We start from the raw sequence: 24,619 nt of genomic DNA, 5'->3' as shown, positions 1-24,619 counted from the left end.
TGCAGCCTTTGATATGATCAAAAGCAAGATGACAAAACCACAAAAAAAAAATTGGTTGTGTCTTTATTTTGGGCAACTTCTGAGTAAGGAGGAGGCACATACATAGTAAATACAGTGGCCCCAAAAAGTATTTGAACATTTAAAGGTGAACTAAGTAAATTTTTTACCTTAACCGAACAGCTTCGGAGTCATTGGAATAGGTATATGACTTTTTTCGGGTTGAATGGTGGTCGTCTCGCACTCCCCAAGCGCCTGTGAGCCGAAAAACCACCCTTGCAACTTTGGGCCGGCGGGCCGCCGGTTTTTCGACAGTGTTGTCAAATATCTATTCCGAAGCTGTAGGGGGAGCTCCTGCGAGCAAAAAGCGAGAATACAGCGAAGAAATTCCCGAAACTGCATAGTCCTGCTTTAAAAAGCACTTAAGAATTTATGAAGGTTACTGCATTATATAACAAAATATCAAACCAAGTTGCATTTATAAAAAGAAAAAATATCGCACAAATACACATTTCAAACAAAACATTTCGCATTTAAATTATACAATTGTTCATAATGTTAAATCTTCCAAAAGTATTTGAACACTCGTGATATTAAACATGATCTTGAAATAACTAAAATGGCTAAGAAAAGTGAAGTTACTTCTGAGAAAAGGTCAATCATTTGTTAACAAATGCCATTTGGTTTGATATGCATACATTTTTAAGTGTGACTTAAGTGTCCAAATGCTTTTTGGGGTCACTCACTGTATATCCATTGGGATTTACTCAAAACTTCACAGTTTACAGAACAGACTGGAAGTGCTCAAACTGATTAGGAGTTCTGATTGGTTGTACAATTACATTACAATAAGAAAACCAAGGATCTGTCACTATATGAAGTACACAATGCATAAGTGGGATAGATGTACACAGGTCAATTTCACAATAAGCGAGCAAAGGGCAATATCAAATTTACTGCTAAAATTTAATTATGTTTACCATGTGTCAAATATGACGCATGGCATTATTACAGTCCCAATCAAAAACCAATAAAACCTTTCCTTTACAACAAAAGTTAGTGTATAATGAAATAACGGTTGCAATGAAGATTAAACTAGTCTTAAATGTAATAAGAGTCACTGGCCTCAGGTTTTTTTGTTTTTTTTTTGCATTTGTGTTGTCACTGAGCTAGGTTACTTCATATTTCAACATGATTAACAGCCCTCACTAGAGTCAGTAGTGCTTTTGCTAAACATTAGTTCATGGGCTTTCTATCACGGCAAGTATAATATTTTCAATATTTTTTTTACATTGTTTTGTGAAGAAAGGGACATGGAAATGCTATAGTGAAATTATTTGGTTAGGGCGATGTTGTGAACTTTGTGTAAAATATTAGTGAAGTTTAGTTAATGACATAACTGTTCAAAATGTTCTCTCACTGTGGATAAAAACTTAATTAAAATAATGAGTTCTACTGCTTCTATGCACTTCAATTCCACACTGATTTACTGTGTGGTAGGCCTTTAATGCAGATGTATGCTTATTGGTTTACCACTTTTAGATTAACTTAAGCATAAATGTAATTAAAAGAGATGAGATCTTGACTATTTTTAAATGCTTGTCTCGGAAACAATTTTTAACACTCTTTATTTACATTCGACACACCATACATACACTGTGCATAAAATAAGTGAATTTGAAGAACACACCAGATGGCAGACATGTTGGACGTTTCCTCATTCATTATCCAGCATTCACAAACACTAAATACACTAAATTCCATATTCTCTGTGTGTGTGTGTGTGTGTGTGTGTGTGTGTGTGTGTGTGTGTGTGTGTGTGTGTGTGTGTGTGTGTGTGTGTGTGTGTATTAAGACAAAGAAAAGCTGAAGGAGCGACAAGATCAATCATGTTGCATATGCAAAACGACGTAAAGTCCAGGGATCATAATTATTCATCACATAGCCTACCTTAACAACACTACTGTGTCTGAGTAATATATTCCATCCAGAACTTCACAAGTCGGGTTCGACCAATAAACGACATACAATAAATCCATGGACTATTATGTTGATAAAAATGCAAATTCACTAGCCGCAGACAACCTGCGTGTAAAATGCGTTACTTTAAGGTACGCCACTGTAAAATCATGAGATTTTCAGAGGTTGCATATACGATGCAGCAACACACTGCAGCATTTACAGCACCATAAGACTGTGCCTGATTTACATTTAGTTCAGGCCTGTGAAGCACAAAATCAAATGCTACAAAACATCATTATAATTCCAGAACAATGAAAGTGTACTAGTGGAAGGGTGGAAGTTGATTTCGCCTGCTGTGAACTCACATCCTCATTCATTGCATTCTCTGCTGGTGTGTTTAGATGATGGTGTGCATGGGGAAAACTCATCTGGTATGTTTACTGCTGCTGTGTAATTTTATTTACAGGGCATACTATGTGTTCTGATAGGAGGCAGCCATCTGGTGGTGAAGCTCTTCACTGCATAAATAATAGCACTTGGTAAATCATAGGCCTACAAAAAGAAGCCTACATAGGCCAATGTATGTTGTTTCTTATTTGTGGTGGCTTATTCATGATTTGGGATGGGACAAATCTTAAGGCTGAGAACCCGGATTTGCTACATGCTTATGCTTTGCTACTGAGTGGTTCAGTTTGTAGAATGCTGATATTGGATTTATGAGTAGTGTCACATTATGTTAACTGCCAACAAATGCCAACAAATGGGAATTTTGATGTGTGTTGTTTTAAAGCAAGCTGCTAATAATTTGTTATATTAAGACTACATCATACAGCCGATGTAGTCGTATACATAGCAACTTGTTGACAATATCATATTTGAGCTACGATTGTGTATGAGAATGTGAAAGCTTAAAAGCTATGATGAGGGAAATTTGGTGTAGGATTTACTTTGAAACAAATTGCACTCGGAAATTGCTTGAACATTTCAAAAAGCAAGTTACACACTGAATTAAACATATATTTCCATTGAGAATGAAAATCATTCACAGTAGCAGAGAGGCAACAGAAGCGTTCTGATGGACACCCATGGGGCAGAAATGGATTGTGGCTTGTGTTAGCCATGCAGGCCTGTGGTCTTTTTGATACAAACATGAAATGCAGGAACTATATTTGAAAAATATCATCACTGTGCAATAACAGACAGAAATGCATACTTTACAGGGGCCTGAAATAGAAGAAATTTGTCAAGGAATGATGCTGTAAAATGTGGCTTGGGCATTATGAAAGGTTTTGTTGCATTATTCAGGCAAAAGCTTACAGCATAACAAGGTTTTCAAAGCTTTTATAGCTGAAAGTCTTAAGATCTTTTTGTGCACTATTAAATATATTGCTGCTAAACAGATGTTGCATTGTTATTGCAGCATTGTGCAATGCTCAAGGGTTGTGTTTACATATCAGGCTCACAGCGCCTTTGATATTTTTGTAATTTTTGACCTACAAAGCAAAGGCTTCACTTCACGCCCAATAGGAACGCAAACATCAGAGTGCAGTCTTTGTAGTTGTCTGACAAATTCCCTTCTGAGCAACAAATTCCTGATAGAAATTAATTTATTGTTGATTTATATTACTTCTAAAGCCTCATTAGCAATGCTCTCTCTCTCTCTCTCTCTCTCTCTCTCTCTCTCTCTCTCTCTTTTCTTTTGTCCTTGTGGACATTGTTGTTTTTAGAATTTAGACTAAATCTTAAAAAAAAGTTATCAGCACAAAAAAAACAGAAGTGTTTTCTTTCTTTTAAAAGCATTATACACTTCTGTTAAAAAAATTGGGGTGAGTAATAAAAAAAAAGATAGAAATTAATACATTTATTCAGCAAGGACACATTAAATTGATCCAAAGTGACAATAAAGACATCTATAATGATATATGTGTTATACATTCTATGCATCAAATAATCCTGAAAATAATTGATAATAAGGCCCTTATAGGATTGGGAGTGACATCAAGAACAGAGATATTAATAAAAGAGCCCTCAACGTGATGCTTATAATTGGTGTCAAGGAACACTGAACAAACTGACTGCATAATTTCGGCAAAAAATAAATAAATAAATCTGAGTAAAACTTTATTTTAGTATGATAAAGCTGTCAATCTGGCAGACACAAAGTTGTGTTGCGTTGATTTGGCAAGGTGTGTTGAGTGCAGCTTTGTACAAAAGATAAAGAGTTCAAGTTGGGCCTAGAACACAATAGCTATTCTTTTACTGTTAAGTAACAAAACAAACATATCTGATTACAGCAAGAGAACAGGTTATTGTCGTCACCTTATTCCTCGACTGAATTTACCATTAATAATTTAAAAACTGACACCTTTGTTGGCAACAATTTTGTTTCTGATACTGTTCTCAGCAGCCTTTGGACTTATAGGCTACAGAATGATAGAAGCTGTCAGTGCTACTGGATCCTGAAATAGATTCTCATCTAGTCTGGTTTTCTTCTTGAAAAATATCTCCAGATTTCTAACCTCGCTAGATCAACGTAAATCGATCTAATAATGGCGAATGAGAAGATGCTTCCAGCCCAAGAGGCTGCCAAAATCTACCACACCAATTATGTGAGAAATGCCAGAGCCATCGGCGTCCTGTGGGCTGTTTTCACCTTATGCTTCGCCATCATTACTGTGGTGGTCTTCATTCAGCCCTATTGGATTGGTGACAGTGTTAACACCCCGCAGGCTGGATACTTTGGGCTTTTTCACTACTGTATTGGCAACCCCATCACCTCCGAATTGGTCTGTAAAGGAAGCGTGTTTGATTTTGCCTCGATCCCCTCTGGGGCTTTCAGGACTGCTATGTTTTTTGTTGGCACCTCAATGCTCCTTATCGTAGGAACCATCGTGTGCTTGGGTCTTTTCTTCTTCTGCAACTCCGCAAGTGTGTACAAGATATGCGCATGGATGCAAACATCTTCAGGTGGGCAAATAGTTTTCCACTTGGACTCGCTAATAAGTATAAATACAGTAATACTGCTTTAAAAATGCATTAAACAAACAAACAAAAAAAGATGAAATAATGTTTATTAATAGATTTATTTAGGGTAGACGCCATATTCCCTGTGAGAGATACATGCAAAGTCATTCAATGACATGTACTGTCTTAAAGGGATAGTTCACTCAAAAATGAAAATTCTGTCATCATTTACTCACCTGCTTGAACCTCGTATATTTAGGTTCAGTAATTTCACTTTAATGACAATTAATAGGTAATTTTCATTGCCATTAAAGTGAAATAACTGAACATAAACATACAAGCTTGATAAAAATTATCATTCTAGAAGAAAATTTATTGATTTTTTTTTTTAACCTTTGCACTTGATGCTGTAGCTGTGCTGATGGTGATGGGTTGTATGATTTATCCGGACGGTTGGGATGCTCCGGAGGTAAAGCGAATGTGTGGCGAGCGGACGGGCAAGTACACACTGGGAAACTGCACCATTCGCTGGGCTTATATTCTAGGCATTATCAGCATCCTGGACTCAGTGTTACTGGCACTGCTTGCGTTCACTCTGGGCAACCGGCAAGACAAACTGCTGCCAGACGACTTCGAGGTGGAGGGAGCAAACAACGGATGAGGTAAGAGAAGGAATGATTAATCAATAAGGAATTGATTTTTGAGATTAATTAGAATTATTTACTAAATATTTATCCTCGACTGTATTTAGGATGCTATCTGTAGAAATACAATACAAAATGCATAATTTTAGTTATGACAATGTTTCCATTTGTTTGTAGGTAAAAACCTAAACCCAACAGGAGATCTGCAGTGGACATGGAACTGGACAATTCGTACTAAAGCAAAACAAAATCATAAAATCTATTAACCTGAAAAGAAACAGTTTCAATTGAATTCAAATGTATGTATATGCATAGCACCTTTCATAATAAATAGTATTGTTCTAAAGCAGCTTTGAATTTTTTTTTAAAAAAATGACATGACTGTCAGTCTTAGACCCCAAAATGACATTTCCACTTTAAACTGTTATAAATATTGAATACTTTGGGGCACAGACTTAAGTTTGGTCTGTTTTTAAAGGAGACACATATTGTGAAACTTATAGTAGTTTAGGTTTATGAAAATGTCAAAATATAGGCTAATTATTTTTATTTTATATAAAATATATATTTTACAAAACATGTTTTACTTTAAATCTGCAAGAACATTTGGGGGGATGTAAAAAAAAATATTGCATCACAATAAGTGTATTGTGATTGTCAAAACATTTTAGATTACTGTTCCTGTGTCATTGACAATCACCAAATATGACACCAAATATGAAAACTAGATCGTGCTTTAAAATGATATATAGTTTGTCAACATTATCTTAGTTTTAGACTAAGATATTATTGTTTTAAATGTATGATGGGTTGGCCGACGCTGGTCATGTGTGTGATGCGTGAGCCTACGTGGTGACGTACAACACAGAAGCGCTGCGCTGTTACACTATGTGAATTCACTAAGGCCCACACAGAAGAAAATTAATAGTTGAATAAAGTCGTTATTTTTTTATTTATTTTTTTGCGCACAAAAAGTAATCTCGTCGCTTGATAAACCTATGGTTGAGCCACTGTAGTCATTTGGACTATTTTAACGATGTCTTTAGTAACTTTTCTGGGCCGGCAAGTTTCGATCCCATAGAAGCCTATGGGGAGTGATCCAGCTCTCAGATTTCATCAAAAATATCTTAATTTGTGTTCCGAAGATGAACGAAAGTCTTACGGGGTTGGAACAACATGAGGGTGAGTAATTACTGACAGAATTTTCATTTTTGGGTGAACTAACCCTTTACATGCTAGAGCGCCAAAATTTACAGACTTCCGTAAATAAATACACATTTTAGCTATAGCTGTAAATATGATCACAATAAAGATTCTTTTTTTTTTCAGTCTTTAGAGAGCAGAATAAAAAGGTTATCAAGTAAAATTGTCTGAAAAGTACCATTTTCTTTAACCCCCAGCATCCCAGATTGAATGTTCCTGGTTTATATGATGTATTAAATGTTCTAAAATGAAATCAAATCAGGCACGTGCATTTGTTTTCCAGCACTCTTTTCATTTTCCTCTTTTTTATTGTTTTGCACAAATATCCACCCAAAAGGTTGGTGACAATTACAGTGAAAGGTAACCTGCATTTTATAGCATTAATTATTTTTTATTTTTTTGAGAACAGCAAGACAGACAAACAGGTACACCCATCTTTCAAATGCTTTATTAAAACACTTCTATCCAGCTAAATAATCTTAGCTTAGATGCAATAGTTGGATTTTCTTTTTAAAAACTGTACATGGCTGTAATATACAGATCAAGGCAAACTCTTTGGTACACATATATACAGACACACACGCATGCACATGCGCGCACACATAAACACATACGTACAACACACACTCAGACAATAAATGTTTCTTCTTTTTTTTTTTCCACAAATATAATTTTTTGGTGGCCCTTTGACAGTTACTCACTTTATGTGGAAGCTTCTTGTACACAAAATGTATTGACCATGAGAAGACTTCAGCTCTTAAAAATCTAATCTGAGACAGACGAGATCAAAACCTACTGAATTAATAAACACACACAAAAGACACTTGTATAGTTGAGAGAGAAACACAGAAGTGTGGCGAGTCTTGACGCAGGACAGAATATCTTAATTTATACTCTACAGTCAACAGTCAAAAAGGTAAACCAAATAATTCCCTTTCCAGAAACCACTTTTTCTTTTTTCACTACAAGTAACAAAACGATCTCTTGTGCCTCGCACTGCAGTCCGAGCTGTCCGCACTCTGGAGGAGTGGACTGCATCTCAGGTAAGCACGGCAAAAAAAACAGACCCTTATCTCAATATTTTATAACTTAAAACTGAAAATTCCCCAGGTACCTAAACAGGCATTTCATAGGTCTACATTTCATCCTTTGCCAAGATAAAAGGAAAGGTAGAAAAGATCACAGCAGGTGTGACCCTCACACAAAATATCTTAAGTCTGAAAGAGCAGGAAAAAAAACGGCTAGAACAAAGACAGGTTTACTATTCCTCTGGCGAACCCAGCAAAAGAAATCACTCAGATTAACCGAAGAAAAATAAGTATGCCGATATGCTCTATAAACTGGAAAGTGATCTGTTGCAGTCTCTTGAGTTTAGGGAGAGTGCCTGGAGTATGTGCAGTGAGGTGAAGAGGCCACTAGAGGGCAAGCCAAGCGTGTCGCAGACAGTCGGCAGCAGTGGCTCTTTTCTCTGGCAGGAGCTCCAGCATAGGAAGCAGGAAATCAGCGAAGGTCTCGGCCTCCTCACGAGGCCACTCGTATTTATCCATCAGAACCTCCAGCAAACCCCACGGCTTCAGTTTAGTGATGTGCTTCAGGTCACCTACAGAAAGCACACAATTAAGAGTCCGGGCTTCCCATTCCATGCAGTTTACCCCTATACATTGTTTTTTTTACGTCTCGTAACGTTTATCATTAATAAACATGTTGTTCCATAAAATCAAAATTAAACCATTTTAAATTGATAATGTGATGCACTTCAAAGTGAAAATATATTCAACAAGAAAGAATGTTAAAAGTAGGTGACATTAGGAGGCAGAGCAAGTTAATACATTTTCATTGCAAAGACTTTTTCTGGAATATTGTGCAATGATGAATTGCACAAAAAAAGAACAGGAATGCGCATTAAATTCAAACTTCGATTACATGCTGTCTGTAAAATGTATCTAAATCCAAATACACAAAATAAATAATTCATGAAGCTTTGTTTAGAAAGAGATGAAAAGTACTGTTGAAAAGTCTGGGGTCACTAAGATTTGGTTATATTTTTTATTCAGCAAGGACCATTATTAAATAGAAATCTTCTGATCAATTTAGGTTCTCTTGAACTTTTTATTCATCCAATAATCAGGAAAATCAGGTATAATGGTTTCCAAAAACTGGAATCAAATATACGTTTTCAGAATTGATCTTGAGCACCAAATCAGCATATTAGAATGATTTCTGGAGGGTCATGTAACATGGAATGGATGCTGAAAATTCACAAGAATAAATTACATTTAAAAAAATAAATAAAAAATTAAAAAAAATAAAATGCAGCCTTGGTGAGCATAAGTTTTCATTATATATAAGTTTTACTGACTCCAAAACTTTAACAGTAGCATACATTACATACACATTTTAGTTTGCAATGCAAGTTAATAATCTGAAGTGAAAGCATCATGACTAGATATAAAAGTTATTCATAATGACCGTGTTACCTTTCTTGCCGAAAAACTCCTTGGAATATTTTCCGGTCAATACGAGTTTGCGTGGGACGGCCCCCAGCAGTTCAATGATCAAAGCAATGTGGTCTACCATCACACACAGAGTGTGTCGAGCAGGGAGGGGGGTGGTGAGGTGGAGGGGAGGACGAAACAATGGACAACTTGATCAGAGAGTGTTAATACAGTCATTCACCCATCCTGAGAGAAGGGAGATGAGAGGGAAGGCAAAGAGACTCAGCCATGTCCTGACGGCACAGATAGCGGTCACACACACATTGAAGAACTTCCAGATTAAAGATTGTAAGAAGAATTGGACTTGTCTGTTTTGTGGCTTCAGCTGCCTCTGGTAGAGCTTCAAGCGAAGTCATGCCACACTTCTGTGGCTTTGAAGCTACAACAGTTCATCTGTTGTGCTGAGGGCTCACTTCTAAGAAGAGCCTCCTTGAGGACTACTGGACATGTGCTGAGGAAGACTTTTAGCCAAACCTTCAGAAAACTAGGTGTGACACAAGGCTGTGCTGTCAATGAAGCTGCTGGAATCTCCTGTCTTCCCTTCAAACCTCTCCCTCAGGGCAGGGCTCTACCTGACTGACAGGCGTACCTTTCCGGCTGAAATATTCCTGTGAAAATTTCCCGCTCAGAGCATAGTGACGGGGGATATGCCCCAAAAGCTCAATAATCAGAGCAAGGTGGTCTGAGAGAGAGAGAGAGAGAGAGAGAGGGAGGGAAGACAGAGACAGAAAGAGAACATGAACATGGAATGGGGACAAGCAGAAAGAACATGGACAGGATCCAAAAAAAGAAAAAGGACAAAGAAACTCAAGGCAAATGACAGTGGATCAGAATGACAGATTACAAGCCAAACACGGTGTCTAACATCAGTGTCTCCAACTACAATAGAAATATTTGTTACATGGATCTCTGGAATACTTGATTCTGATGGCATTTTGGCATCAAATATTTTTGCATTATGAACACTAAACTTCAGACACACTCTTCCTAAAGGGAATTTTAAAGGAACACGCCGACTTTTTGGGACTTTATCTTATTCACCGTATCCCCCAGAGTTAGATAAGTCCAAACATACCCTTTTCATCTCTGTGCATGCCGTAACTCTGTCTGACGCACACACCGCTAGCCTAGCTTAGCACAAAGACTGGAGGTAAATGGCTCCACCTAGCATACTGCTCCCAATAAGTGACAAAATAACGCCAACATTTTCCTATTTACATGTTGTGATTTGTACAGTCACAGCGTGTACAAATAACAAGGTCACATGAGACAGCCATCTGATCATCTAGGCTAGTGGTGGGTGCGTCAGACAGAGTTACGGCACGCACGGAGATGAAAAGGGTATGTATATGGACTTATCTAACTCTGGGGGATACAGTGAATAAGCTTAAGTCCCAAAAAGTCGGCATGTTCCTTTAAATATTAAAATTCAGGTCAATGCCGATAAGCCAATCATTATTTACATGTTAAGCTAAATAAATATAGATAAATGGTTAATATTAAAATTCTACACTATTTTGTCTAAATAAAATATAAAACGCTAAAAACAAAAAGTAAAAGTTTAAGCATCACAACATTTTAGAGTATGGATTGATATTAATTGATAATTGCTCAAGGTTATATTTAAATATTATTGGTTTAATTATTATTATTACAAGATAATGGCTCATTAATAAATTCTAGATAAATCCTCATCAGGTTAATGTAAATGTAAAAATAGGGGAAATATGTAGCCTATGCACAATAAAAAAAAAATATTACTTATTAGTGAAACTATATATATATATATATATACACAGTGCTATGCATAAGTTTAGACACCCATGCTAAAGTTGACTAAAAAGAGGAATAAAAAATCATCTTTTGGAAATTGAACTTAATGCCTTAATTAAAAAATTAGGAAAAATCCAACCTTTAAGGACACCAATTTTCTTTGTGAATGAATAATGTATCGTAAATAAATAAATGTTCTTCCTTAAAATACAGGGTGCATAAGTTCGGGCACCCCTATGTTAAATTCCCATAGAGGCAGGCAGATTTTTATTTTTAAAGGCCAGTTACTTCATAGATCCAGGATACTATGCATCCTGATAAAGTTCCCTTGGCCTTTGGAATTAAAATAGCCCCACATCATCATATAGCCTTCACCATACCTAGAGATTGGCATGGAGTACTTTCCATAAGATCATCTCTCAATGCAAATCAAACCAGCTATTAGGCTAACTGAAATAAAACCATGCCAATCTCTAGGTATGGTGAAGGCTATGTGATGATGTGGGGCTATTTTAATTCCAAAGGCCAAGGGAACTTTATTAGGATGCATAGTATCCTGGATCCATGAAGTAACTGGCCTTTAAAAATAAAAATCTGCCTGCCTCTATGGGAATTTAACATAGGGGTGTCCAAACTTATGCACCCTGTATTTTAAGGAAGAACATTTATTTATTTACGATACATTATTCATTCACAAAGAAAATTGGTGTCCTTAAAGGTTGGATTTTTCCTAATTTTTTTAATTAAGGCATTAAGTTCAATTTCCAAAAGAATTTTTTATTCCTCTTTTTAGTCAAGTTTAGCATGGGTGTCTAAACTTATGCATAGCACTGTGTATATATATATATATATATATATATATATATATATATATATATATATATATATATATATATATATATATATATATGTATATATATATATATATATATATATATATATATATATGTATATATATATATATATATATATATATATATATATATATATATATATATATATATATATATATATATATATATATATATATATGAAGAGTTCAGATGCAAAAGCCTCTAAATGCCATCTGAAATTTTTTTCTAGAATGATCATTTTTATAAAGCTTGTATATTTAAGTTCAGTAATTTCACTTAAATGGCAATTAATAGGTAATTTCCATTGCCATTTAAGTGAAATTACTGAACTTAAATATACAGGCTTGATAAAAATGATCATTCTAGAAGAAGATTTCAGAAGGCACTTAGAGGCTTTTGCATCTGAACTCTTCATATTATATATATATATATATATATATATATATATATATATATATATATATATATATATATATATATATATATATATATATATATATATATATATATATATATACACACATAGGTAATTGGACAATATATAAATCCAATGCGAGACTACTCGTCTAAAAGAAAATCATAAAACTAAATATAAATTTATAAAAGCTATGAAAACATTGCTCTACCACAGAAGTACAGCTAAGTGTCTCTCCTCCAGTTGTACATAAACAGAACAAGAATGAGCAAGAGATGGAACGGTTACTGGAAAAACCATGAGACACAGATATAAACAGGAGGCAATGTTCTTTAAGCCTATCAGAAATAGAGAGGTGATTTAGGAAGGAACAGGAAGTAGTTCAAAGTATGATCTAATTCTGCACACTTGATATTTAGGAAAATTACATCAGCAGATTCAAGTGCAACATGGTCTACCACAAGAGTAAGAAGTTAAGATTCTGCCAAATACCTTGCAGGTATACAAATACAGTAAGTAAACCACAATACACAATTAACTATCAAATGCTGTAGCCCATTAAATGATTCACTTTTGCAATCAACCTGAAATGTCACTTGATCAGAATAAGTAGAGTATTACTGTACTTACTATATCTCGTTACTTATATGTATTATTCCTTAAGCAGAAAACATATTGTGGCTAAATACATGCAAATTCTGATCATGACTAACATAACTGACAAGGTGTGTTTAAACAGCCCAGTGCAAACACAATTAGATGACAAATGTCAGAATGCCCTAAAAACAACTGACTAAGCTTTACTGATAATGGTAATAAATTAGGTTTAAAGTGCACAAATTATTCCCACACTGAATCAATTTCTAAAGCATGCAAAATATGCATATTTCTGTCTTAGTTTAGTAAGAGTATAAACTAAGAATAGAAGATCAGGAGGAACAAAGAAACATGGGTCAATAACAGAGGCAGAAGTAGTGGGCGAAAGGTGGAGGAGGAGGAAGTCAATATAAAGAGGAAGTTTAAAGAAGAGGCCATTTTCATGCATTTTAACAGCAGGCTCTGTGTGTTAGTAGGGAAATAACCACAGGATTACAGCCCTTAAAGCACTGTAATGTCAATACATCTCAGTAAAGAAGAAAACAACAAAATCAATAATTAGGTATTTTAATTCCATTACATAGCGAGAAATTGATATGACTTTAAGGCAGTATATTGCCAGTCATATCAAAACTGAAATCATTAGGCAAGTGTCTTATTGTAAGCATGCACAGGTATTTAATCAAGATACATTTTTATTACTGTCCAACTTTCCTCAATAAATGTATTTTAAGTCATTAAATTTAATTCATAATTCTTGATAATATTTCAGACAGCAAATCGTGAATGTAAAGAAGCAATGCATTACCTTCATCTCTGGAGTAATCTTCACCAGAGTGAGGCTCAAACAAATAATCGCCAGTGGCCAATTCAAACGCCTGAAAAGAGAGAAAAAAACAATCCAACATCAAAGCCTGAATTGTTGTCAAATTGGTTTGCCTTTGCTCACCAGAGTATCTGTGGATGTATGACTGATGAAAGGCCATGTGCAGTTTCTCACCATGCAGGCCGTGCTCCATACGTCAGCGGGTGTGCTGTACCCGGATCCTAGCAGCACCTCCAGGGAGCGGTACTGTCGGGTCTGAATGTCTTCAGTAAAGTGCTTGTGCTGATGGACAGAAAGGTTCACACTAGTGTTGTAGTCAAGACCACTTAAACCGAGACCAAGACCAGTGTGTGTTGAGACCAAGACGAGACCAAGGCAGGGCGAGACTGAGTCAAGACCAAGACCAGCACTGCTTAAATAATCTAAAAGATCCAAGATCTAAGCTTAAATTTTCAGCAGCCATTACTCCAATCTTCAGAGTCACATGATCTTTCAGAAATCATTTTAATATGCTGATTTGGTGTTCAAAAAATATTATTATTATCTTTATTGAAAATAGTTGTGCTGCTTAATATAGAAATCATAAATATTTTTACTGTCATTTTCTGATCAATTTAACACACCCTTATTGAATTAAAGTAATAATTGCTTTAAAAAACAACCCTGTACTGACACCAAATGGTACATTTCATTATTTGAGATTTTATATTTATATATTATAGTACATAAATTGTACATGTATACAATATTTGCGTTTTTATACATAAATGACTACAATATTGATTTCATCTGATTATTAACGAGCCTTACCACCCAGCAGGCGTTGCCAAGGTCAGCAATCTTGACCTTGATCTGGTCAGAGTTGAGTGGATCCAGTGGATTGACCAATAGGCTTCCAGCTGACAACTTATCTGGAGGAGAAGAAAGAGCCAATCAAACAACAGTCATGTGATCATTGTAGTGTGACAAAAATACTCACTTTGTGTTTACCTGACAATAGCATTTTGGGTTGGGAATGACATGAGGGTATGTAAATAATGGCAATTAGAAAATTTGGTTTGAACTATCCCTTTAATACAAAAAGTTGCCAGCATGTAAGGAGGGACATCTAAAGTAGAAAAAAAAAACAATAATATATTCTCTGAAAATCCTCACTAAAATACTAGAAAATACACTGACCATTCTTTAGCTTATCCTTGTTCTGTTCCCTGGCTCTGGTTCTAGTCTTTTGCTGATCTTGCTCCCCGGATGGAAGCTCTGCCTCCTCCAGCAGCTCTCGTCCTGAGGTGCCGTTACTATAGCTGGCCTGGTCCAGTTCTGGGGACTCTGCCCCATTACAGTACTCATACATGCTTTGAACTGTGTCCTCTGGGGCTGTGTTTGCATTATGGTCGTCCTGAAGAAGTTGGCCATGTTGCTGGTCACATTGATCGTCCTCCTCAGGTTGCCTTTGACTGGAGTGCATGCAGCCGTTACAGTTGAGCTCAAGTGACGCATCTGATGTTAGCCTCTCTCTGGTCTCCACTATTATGAGATTCAGAGAAATAGAAACATAACTGAGATGTGCTAATGGCAGCTGATTTGTACTTTTAATCAAAAGTCACAAAAATGATCTTATAGCTCTTAACTATTTATTAACTCATATTAAATATAACAAAATTGTTCATTCAAATAGAAACTAACTTATTGTGTTCTCAGTAGCAATATCCTGCAGTGATGCCTGTCGGAGTGGGGCGTAGGTGGGGGATTTGGGGGATTCTGGGTCATCCTCCTCCCCATCCTCCTCTCTGCCTTCAGGCCCAATCTCCATCTCCTCTAAGTCCATAATGCACTTCTCCAGGAGCTCCGCTTGACGCTTCTGCTTCTTCTTTAGCTTCTTTTTCTTGTTTTTCGACATTTTCGGTGCCTGAGGAAAATGTGGGTAATCATGTTAATGCTAAAAAGCAAAAGCATATTAACTAAAACACTCCAGCGGCCTTTTGCATGAAGTTTCAGAGTAGGTTTAGAGCTGACAAAACCATGAAATCCCAACCTGGTATAGCTTAGGTTCAGCGGGCTCACAACGCTCAATATAAACGTTCTCTGTCAACTAGGGATGTTTTTTTTTTCCTAACCGACAGCAGAAACTTGTTAACCAATCATAAACTGCTTACTGACAAGATTATGTGAAATTAGAATTAAATTAGAATGGATAAGAGTCCATTAAAAATAACAAAATTTCAGGGGTTTAGTTTTACATGTGTAAAAAGCAGCATACACAACAGAACATGAGGATTCATCATCACACCAGCAGCGCTTGTGAACAGAGACAAACAGAATAAAATCATATATATGAGGGATAAATATGTGAAATATTTGTAAACAGATTTACGAAATAAAAGAAAAAACTGTGCGACAAGTAGCACATGCCGAGTTTCGGTTCATTTTTGTGATGACCTCCAGAAACAAGTTCACTGAAAGGAAAACGATACAGCAAAAGCGGCATTCTGTTTATTTTCTTTATTTTACAAAAGCACAAGGTTTTGTTTTTATTGTGAGTGTACACAAAGTAATTTATTACTTTACAGTTTCGAATGATGTCTTTCTCTTATCTGTATGACTATAAATGACGTTTAGACGTTGGAATGTTTCCACTGTTATAAGGAAACAATTCAAGTAATCACTTGACGCCTCACGCACACGCACACACAACATATCAGCTCAAGCATAACTTGAGATCACAGCCTGTTCATTATCAAAATAAAATACAGTCAACCAAACATATAAAAAGTCACACTGCTCAATTTAAATAGTCCATAGTACAATCTGTGCCGCTCAGCAGGACCACACTGTGGTGTTATGCCAAGCACATTAATATTGGAACACGAGAAAAGTAAAAAACAAAGATCTGTTGTGGAGTGAGGGGAACTAAAATAGCCTATGGCTATGTTTATAGTGTTTAAACTGTTTTTTTCTTTTAGAAACTCAAATTTAGTAAATCCTGTGATGGCAAAGCTGAATGTTCAGCATCATTACTCACATGTTCCTTCAGAAATCATTTTAATATGATGACTTGGTATTAAAGAAACATTTCTTTTTATTATCACCAATGTTATGGCGCTTAATATTTTTTGTTGGATTATTTTATGAACAGCATTTATTACAAATATAAATCTTTTGTAGCATTATTAATGTCTTTATTGCCTTTGCAAATCAACTTCAGGGAACTACAGAAAGAGTGAGACTGACTGGACTGGTTCTATTTGTGATATTTTAAAATTATTTACAAAAAAAAAAAAACATTTCATTCTCTGAAATGAAATGCATAGCGTGAAAATGCAAAAGAAGGATACCATACCTGTTTAGGTGCTGGGGCAGTGCTCACTGGAAGACAAAGACCAACACAAAACATTGTAACACAATGACAGTTTACAAAGCAAACCAATTGTGCAGTGCATACAAGTGCAGTATGCTGGAGGGTAAGAAAGTAAACCAACAAGTTATGTTAAAGAGAACAAGTGATCTACCTAAACAAAAACTTTGAAACCTTGTGATTCACTGTGTGTGTGTGTGGGTGTCAGAGACCAGAGGTGCCGTACCTGCTGACCCAGATGGAGGGGGAGCGCCTGCTTTCTGCCACTCAGTGGCCTCTGCAGCCAACCGCCTGATATATACCTCATCCACACTCATGAGAATGTTCTCTGGCTTTATGTCTGTGTGGATGATTTGACACTTGGTGTGCAGGTAATCCAGACCTTTAAGAACCTGAGAGATTTCAAAAATACAGAGACTCTTTCAAACAAACATACTTGAGCAACACAACACAATTTTAATGCCAAAACTGAAGGAATCTAGCACTGAATAAATACAAATATAATTTTTTTATTATAATTATTGGTTATTCACGGCTTTCTACAACAGATGATTCTGATTGCTTCTGATTTTTATTGAGAAACAATACAATTTAAAAGTTTGGGGTCGGTAAGACTTTTTAAAGGTTTTGAAAGAAGTCTCTTATGTTCATCAAGGCTGCACATCATCATGTGCCCCCCTCCCCCCAAACCAGATATTGGTTTGTTGCTAATGTGCTACGAGGGTACTAAAACTCAAAGGTTTTCTACATAGGTGGAATAGGGAAAACAAGCAATATGTGCATTAGAAAAAGATTTATTTTGACAAACATCAATCACAAACATAAAACAACAACAAAAAAACTACTACTACTAATTACAACTAACACCCCATAACACCTCATGTATAAATGTTCATATTCATATAAACATTTACACCAAACAAACACTACACATACTCTCACACACACACACACGTTACTTTGATGACTGACCCCTGACCTCCTAACTGTCTCTCAAACCTGATTCAGGGATCCACTCTTCCTGACTCTCCTCAAGCTCACTGTCCTCACTCTCAGAAGGAATGACCCTAACCATGTTCCTTTCACCCATAAAATGTTCTTGTGTCCATTTCCTGCAAGTATCAGTAGATCGCAAAAACATTGACTATTGATGCGTTCAAGTCATGTCAGAAAGATTGTAATTACGAGTTATAATATTGTAATTAACGTCACCACAAAGTCATAATTACGAGTGGGAAACAATGGCGGAAGAAAATAGTTTTCAATCATGATAAATTTAATTATGAATTTTGACAGTACAATTTAGTTTGTGTACATATTATGTGTACTGTTAATGAAGAAGAGAGATAAAGTTTGCCAGAAAACACTACTCATTTAGCCAGTTTATGAGCTGATAGGCATGAGTGACCAAACTACATTTCCCATCATTCTCTGTGGCAGTATAATAATAATAATACTAATAACAACGACAACAACAACAATAATAATGAAACATAAATTATGACACATAACGCTCATTCTTTGAGTTTTCCGAACTTGTAAAAACAAACTTCCCAGGAGAACTTGAATGCACCATATGGTGCTCCTAACCCTATGATATTGCCTGAACAAAAGCGGTCTACTGCACAGTGTTGCCCTGAGGCAACGAAGAAAAAAAAACACAGTTTTAGTATATAAATAAAAACAAAATAAATCTTTAAACAATCAAACATACTTATTTACATACTGATGCACATGCATATATTTTTTTTTATTTAAAGTTATTTTAACTTAAACATGTTAAAAGAGATATTTATCTTACTAATTGGTGGCACTGTACCATGTGGCTTTTCTTCATGAAAGGACTGCTCCACCCCCAAACAAAAGGTCACACCCACTTCAGCCCCTCATTTCATTGAACAGACATGTCAGGGGATATTATATATGAAAAAAAATATATATTAAAAAAATTAAAGGGGCGTTGTGAGGTCCAAAAAGATAGTTTGTTGCCTGAGGGCAACACCATGCCATTAATACAGTAAAAACAATAACACTGTGAAATGTTATTACCATTTAAAATAACTGTTTTCTATGTTCAATATTTATTATATATATTTATTAAAAAAAATATGATTTATTTATGTGATGGCAAAGCTGAATTTTCAAAAGCCATTACTCCAGTCTTCAGTGTAACATGATCCTTCCGAAATCATTCTAATATGCTGGTTTTAGTGCTCACAAAACATTAATTATTATTATCAATGTTGAAAACAGTTTTGCTGCCTAATATTTTTGTGGAAAATATGATTAAAAAAAATGTCAGTATTCTTTGATGAAAAGCATTGAGAAGCATTTATTCAAAATTGCAATCTTTCGTAATATTATAAATGATTTTAATGCCACTTTGATCAATTTAATGCATCCTTGCTGAATAAAATAATTAATTTCTTTAAAACAAAAATCTTACTGACCACAAACTTTTGAACAGTAGTGTACATTATCCTTTACTTCATCCAAAAAGAGAAACTAAACATTTTCATTAGTATATCATTCTTAACTTTTAATAAAACCAAAACCCTAAAGCTGCGTAAATAGTAATAATTCATCTGTAACCAGAGTTTGAAATTAACACCCGTCAACCAGCCAAATGCAGGTAAAAATATAGTGTGGCGGGTAATGCACACACTAGCCAATTCATAAATGATGTTCTATCACTTTGCATGACATCACTATCAGAGCCCTTCCACTAAAAGGAGCCTCAAACATTAGCAAAACAATGTGTAAAGAGTCCCACAAAGAGAGAACAATTTTGTTTTTATTTCCATTTTATTTTATCTGAAAACATCTTAATATGACAGATTGACTGTCATAAAGCTGAAAGCAATACAATGAATCAGAATCAGATTTAATAATAAATATATTTAAATCTAAGTAGTGACTAGTGGAATTATGGTTTATTTGCGATATTTTTGTTTTGGCTAGGAGAAGTTCTGAATGGCCTGGTAACTTAATTTAGTAGCCAAATTGGCTGGTGAGTGAAAAAGTTAATTTCAAACCCTATCTGTAACTGATTCACTATATCCAGGACAGCAGCTAATTAGTCAAACCGTAATTATGTGAACACTGATCTGACTGTGTAATGGTATGCTGTGTTACCTGTCGAATGATGCTCTTGACACAAGGCAGAGGTAAGCCTTGATAGTTGGACTTGATAATCCATTTAAGCAAGTGGTGCCCTAGAACTTCGAACACCATGCAGACATCTGAAAAGTCAAGTAAAGGTCTAACGCTTTTGTAACAGAACCTTGTTGTTAGGAATAGATGTATAAGTTCTACCTGAAATAAAAGGATCTCAGAACAGCTTCTCTTAGCATAACTGCTAACTGTTTCAAAGTCAGCATTCACAAGTGCCCTTGTAAAAGAATTTGGGGTATCTTAAAATAGCACGAGACACCTGCTTGAAGACTTCTTGACCCATTTCTCTCTCTCTTACACACACAACATTCTTCATATTCAAGGATACGAGTCCCATTGACCCCTGAGATCTTGAAGTCATCCAGTAGCTGCACAACCATCTCTCTGTTTGGATCATCGGGGTCTGTATTTCTGACCTAAAAACAATAAATATATGATAGATAGATAGATAGATAGATAGATAGATAGATAGATAGATAGATAGATAGATAGATAGATAGATAGATAGATAGATAGATAGATAGATAGATAGATAGATAGATAGATAGATAGATAGATAGATAGATAGATAGATAGATAGATAGATAGATAGATAGATAGATAGATAGATAGATAGATAGATAGATAGATAGATGTTCTTGGTTTAGTAACAAATCTAAATATGCTTTCCTAAAATAAAATAATAAAAAAAATTAAAAAAAAATTCAGGCTATATTTTTTTTAATCTTTGTTTCGTTCTTTTTTTATTTTCTTGATTATTTAAAGCATTTCAGTGGTTTGTCGGGATACTTACAGATCTGAGTAGCTTTATTTCATCCAGAGCTGTTTCAGTGTAATGCTCTGCACTCTTTACCACCTTCATTGCAACAAACCGCTTCCCTCTGAGGAAGAAAAAAGAAAAATACTGTCATGCATATGTGATTTCAGCACATTCGAATGTGTCTTATGTCCTTCGAAATGACAAAGCTCTTACTGGATGTCCCAGGCCAGCCATACAGTGGAGAAATGTCCCCATCCCAGCTTCCGGATCACATGGTATTTACCATTGAATAGGTCTCCTATTTTCACATGGTGATAGCCTCCTAACCAAAGAAGAAAAGTAATCCTTCAGCTGGTATTTAGAAAGCTCATCAATTGTCCTTTAAGCAGCATTCACACTGCCAGCGACAAAACGACATGATCCCATTTGTTTTAACGGAGAGCTGGAGATTTCAGGCGACACAGTAGCCGTGTTTCCATTGCAGTTCTGCAAAATATTCCTTTTTTGAACTGCCTGAAAAACCTGAATATTTTCAATTTGCGCAATTTCAAGGGTAATGGAAACGTGGCTAGTGACCGTTGGCGACAGGATGTAGGCATGTCCAGCAAGGCAACAAAATTGAGATATGTTTAACTTCATGCAAATGAAGAGCGACTTTCAGGAGCGACAACCAATAGGAGTGAAATCAGTCTAGCGCATGTGATCCGTCACTACATCCCGTAGTGGAGATTGTCGGCGGCAAGATGGAGAACTTACTATTTGTCATTCATCTCTTATATTAAGGATTTTATGTAATGATTCCATTTATATTTAGTCTTTTCCCTTAAAAAATGTTGTTTTTAGCTGCAAGAAAACTGATTCGGTGTCTACCACATGGAATAACATCTGTGAATGTCATTTAGAAATATTACTAGGCAACCAGTAGTGGGAAGGCCGCTTCAGAGCTGCTTTGATTGTCATTTCGTTCGGGATTGATTATGAGCAATCCAATTACAGAATGCTTAGACCAAAAATAGAAACTAGAACCTGACCAGACTATTGACATTTTAAAATAAGTAGATAATTAATAAAGCTAAAAATTATAAAATAATAAAGTGAAAAATAATTTCATCACTTCCATCTTGTATTAAGTACAAAAAAAAAAAAAAAAAAAAAATAGATATCACAAATATAGATAACAGAAACATCCCGCCATACAGGCATAAACACAGATATACAGGAATAATGACATTCCTGTATTTACAGTACATTTCTTCTGCAGTTTACAGTAGTTATGTGTTGCAGTACTAGGAAGAAAGAGTTTGGCCAACAGATACAACAGGAAAAAACAACAAGTGTGAAACAAGTAGCTGACACTTGTCTATTTTTACTTTCTGGGACTGCGCTGTAATTTCAGCATGTCTCATCTATAATAATCAAGCAGTAACTTCTGAAGTCAAAATGGGACGCATAAATCCTTGTCTCCCACCTTTGCAATAGTCATTGGGATCTTCTTGCTCTTCATCATCAGAGCCTAGGATTTCCTCATCGGGCTCAGCTTGTATCTGGGTCTCTGTAGGAGGCTGCTGCTGTTGTGATGCCCCGCGTGGAGGATGTGCTGGCCTGAGGGATGATAGGACATTTTATTTAGGTCAATGGACACGCATTACTGTACAGTCTATATAGGGCGGTCCTCTTACATTATAGACTCTTTGATGTTGATTTTACATGGTGTAAATGTCCAGACAATCGTTTCAGAATGTGATTTACATTTCTGATACATTACAATCAAAAGGACCTGCATAAAAACTACATTTTATTACCTAAAAACACCTAAATTCATTGAGCTGAAGTCACCTGAATAATGCAACTATATAATCTTCTGTAGAGCTGCTTTATTGGTGAAACAGAAATTGTAATCATAACTAAAACTGTTCAATCCTGATTAAACAATTTTGTGATGTTGTTGGGTTTTCTGTTTGCTATTGTAAAGCTGCTTTAAAACACTGTATTGCAAGAAACATTATATAAAAAAAACCTGCCTTGATAAAAACACTCTTATTTTTAAACCAAGATCAGTCATCTGAATCTAAATCCAAAAGGCACCATGCGGACACAGCCAGTGTTTTGTTTTCTAGTGAATAAGCTCTTTTGTTACATATAATGTTGATACAATATTAGTAAAAAGTCTGCCAGTGTTAGGAAGCATTTCACTGACTGAATCTATCCATGTTTGGTTTAACCTGTGCAAGAATAACACCAATGTCAACATCATCACAAAAACTTAAGTGAAAGAAAATGCATCTTGATACTGCGCATGCCAAAAAGATGACTTCATTCTGACAAAATGTTAAGCGTTATTGTCATTTGAACACGGTTCAACAATTACGACTAAATAATCAGAGCAAAGTCAGCAAACTCAGGATGACTCATTCTATACTACAAGTAGTGCATGTAATCACACTTCTAAACTGTGGTTTAAGAGCACACTATGCAACTTTTAGGACATAATAAAGATTTTTATAAAGTCTCTATGGACAGAATTGTGGTCTATTTTATAGTTCCTAATATCTTAATGGAATATATAACTTTCCTTGTGCATGAACCAGTGTACACACAGCACAAAACTCACTTCTTGGTCGACTTCTTGGCTTTGGCCCTTTTCTTCCTCGCCTGAAGTGCCAGAACTGGTGTGACAAATGAGATGACATGAGAAAACATTAGATGACAATGAAACCATTTATAAAAATCAATTAAACTCAGAAAGCTCAATGACAGCCAAACATAGCCTGACAATAATACAGGAGACACACAAGACCGCTGATGTTGAACTTATGTAATGCACATAAACAATACACAGCTGGGTGGGTGTTTACATTGTGACAGGAACTGAACTTTAAATAGTCGCAAGACGTGGATCTTTAATAACGTGAATGTTTTATCAGTTTTAATAGCAGTAGGAACAAAGATGCAAAAACTGAAGGCTGAAGGCAATAAATTCCTGAAGTTTCCACGACAGCAAAAAAAAAAAAAAAACAGCTTTCAACTCTCATCCAGCTGATATGCGCACGCGCCTACCCATACGCGTAATGTCTATCTAAAACCAAAGAAAAGTAAAATCGCTTAAGTGAAGGCGATACAACCCAACCATAAAACATGCCTCTGAGGCGTGATGAAAATAAATTCAGCTCACTTCAGCTGCAGACTGAGCGGCTAAATGCTAACGCTAAAGACACCAACCCATGCGTCCAAAGGACGGGCAAAATGCGCATTTATGCTTTAATATTGCACTACTAATTTGAGTCAGATTGTAAATTAGTCGCCTTGCCTCATGCATAAACGTTATAGCTCAAAAAAGGCAAATATTATTCAGAGAAAGTGAAGGAAGAGATTACCTTTTCTCTCCATGTTGGCCCCTTCAGTCGGCGGCTTGGGTGGCCCTGCGCATGCGCGCGCCCCCGGACACGCGCATCTTGACTCCTGCGCGTTCACAGTCCGTACTGTCATATGTTTATTTTATTGTTTTAAATGTGTGTTTGCGCATTTAAAAACTGAACGAAAACATGCGTATTTTAACCAAAAGATGACCGAACACAAAAACAAAACAGATAAATCCACGGGACA

At 35.8% G+C, this 24,619-nt stretch overlaps 2 protein-coding genes across 4 annotated transcripts; one reads left to right on the top strand and one right to left on the bottom strand.

Annotated features, from left to right (window-relative positions):
- Positions 1 to 4,508: 4,508 nt before the first annotated feature.
- lhfpl5b (LHFPL tetraspan subfamily member 5b) lies at positions 4,509 to 5,584 on the top strand (the record flags this gene model as incomplete). Its single annotated transcript, XM_081348600.1, has 2 exons — positions 4,509 to 4,926; positions 5,337 to 5,584. 2 exons carry the CDS (start codon positions 4,509 to 4,511, stop codon positions 5,582 to 5,584), a joined length of 666 nt encoding a protein of 221 aa, XP_081204726.1.
- Positions 5,585 to 7,049: 1,465 nt separating this feature from the next.
- srpk1a (SRSF protein kinase 1a) lies at positions 7,050 to 24,488 on the bottom strand. 3 transcript variants are annotated; one of them, XM_081349218.1, is made up of 17 exons: positions 24,391 to 24,481; positions 23,628 to 23,682; positions 22,485 to 22,618; positions 21,230 to 21,338; positions 21,050 to 21,137; positions 20,585 to 20,672; positions 20,218 to 20,324; positions 17,309 to 17,474; positions 17,068 to 17,093; positions 15,414 to 15,636; positions 14,910 to 15,254; positions 14,541 to 14,641; positions 13,905 to 14,012; positions 13,713 to 13,782; positions 9,855 to 9,947; positions 9,248 to 9,340; positions 7,050 to 8,370 (listed from the first exon to the last, which is right to left on the bottom strand). In XM_081349218.1, exons 1-17 carry the CDS (start codon positions 24,401 to 24,403, stop codon positions 8,186 to 8,188), a joined length of 2,004 nt encoding a protein of 667 aa, XP_081205344.1. In that variant the 5' UTR covers positions 24,404 to 24,481; the 3' UTR covers positions 7,050 to 8,185. The 3 variants fall into 3 exon arrangements, with proteins under 3 accessions (XP_081205344.1, XP_081205345.1, XP_081205346.1); XM_081349219.1 differs by lacking the exon at positions 9,855 to 9,947 and having other exon boundaries at positions 24,391 to 24,488; XM_081349220.1 differs by lacking the exon at positions 9,248 to 9,340.
- Between the last annotated feature and the right edge of the window lie 131 nt (positions 24,489 to 24,619).

This window comes from Scardinius erythrophthalmus (assembly GCF_964197995.2).
Source record: "Scardinius erythrophthalmus genome assembly, chromosome: 20".
Taxonomy (NCBI): Eukaryota; Metazoa; Chordata; class Actinopteri; order Cypriniformes; family Leuciscidae; genus Scardinius; species Scardinius erythrophthalmus.
Note: the sequence above shows the minus strand (reverse complement) of the source record. Positions and strands in the feature narration are given on the sequence as shown.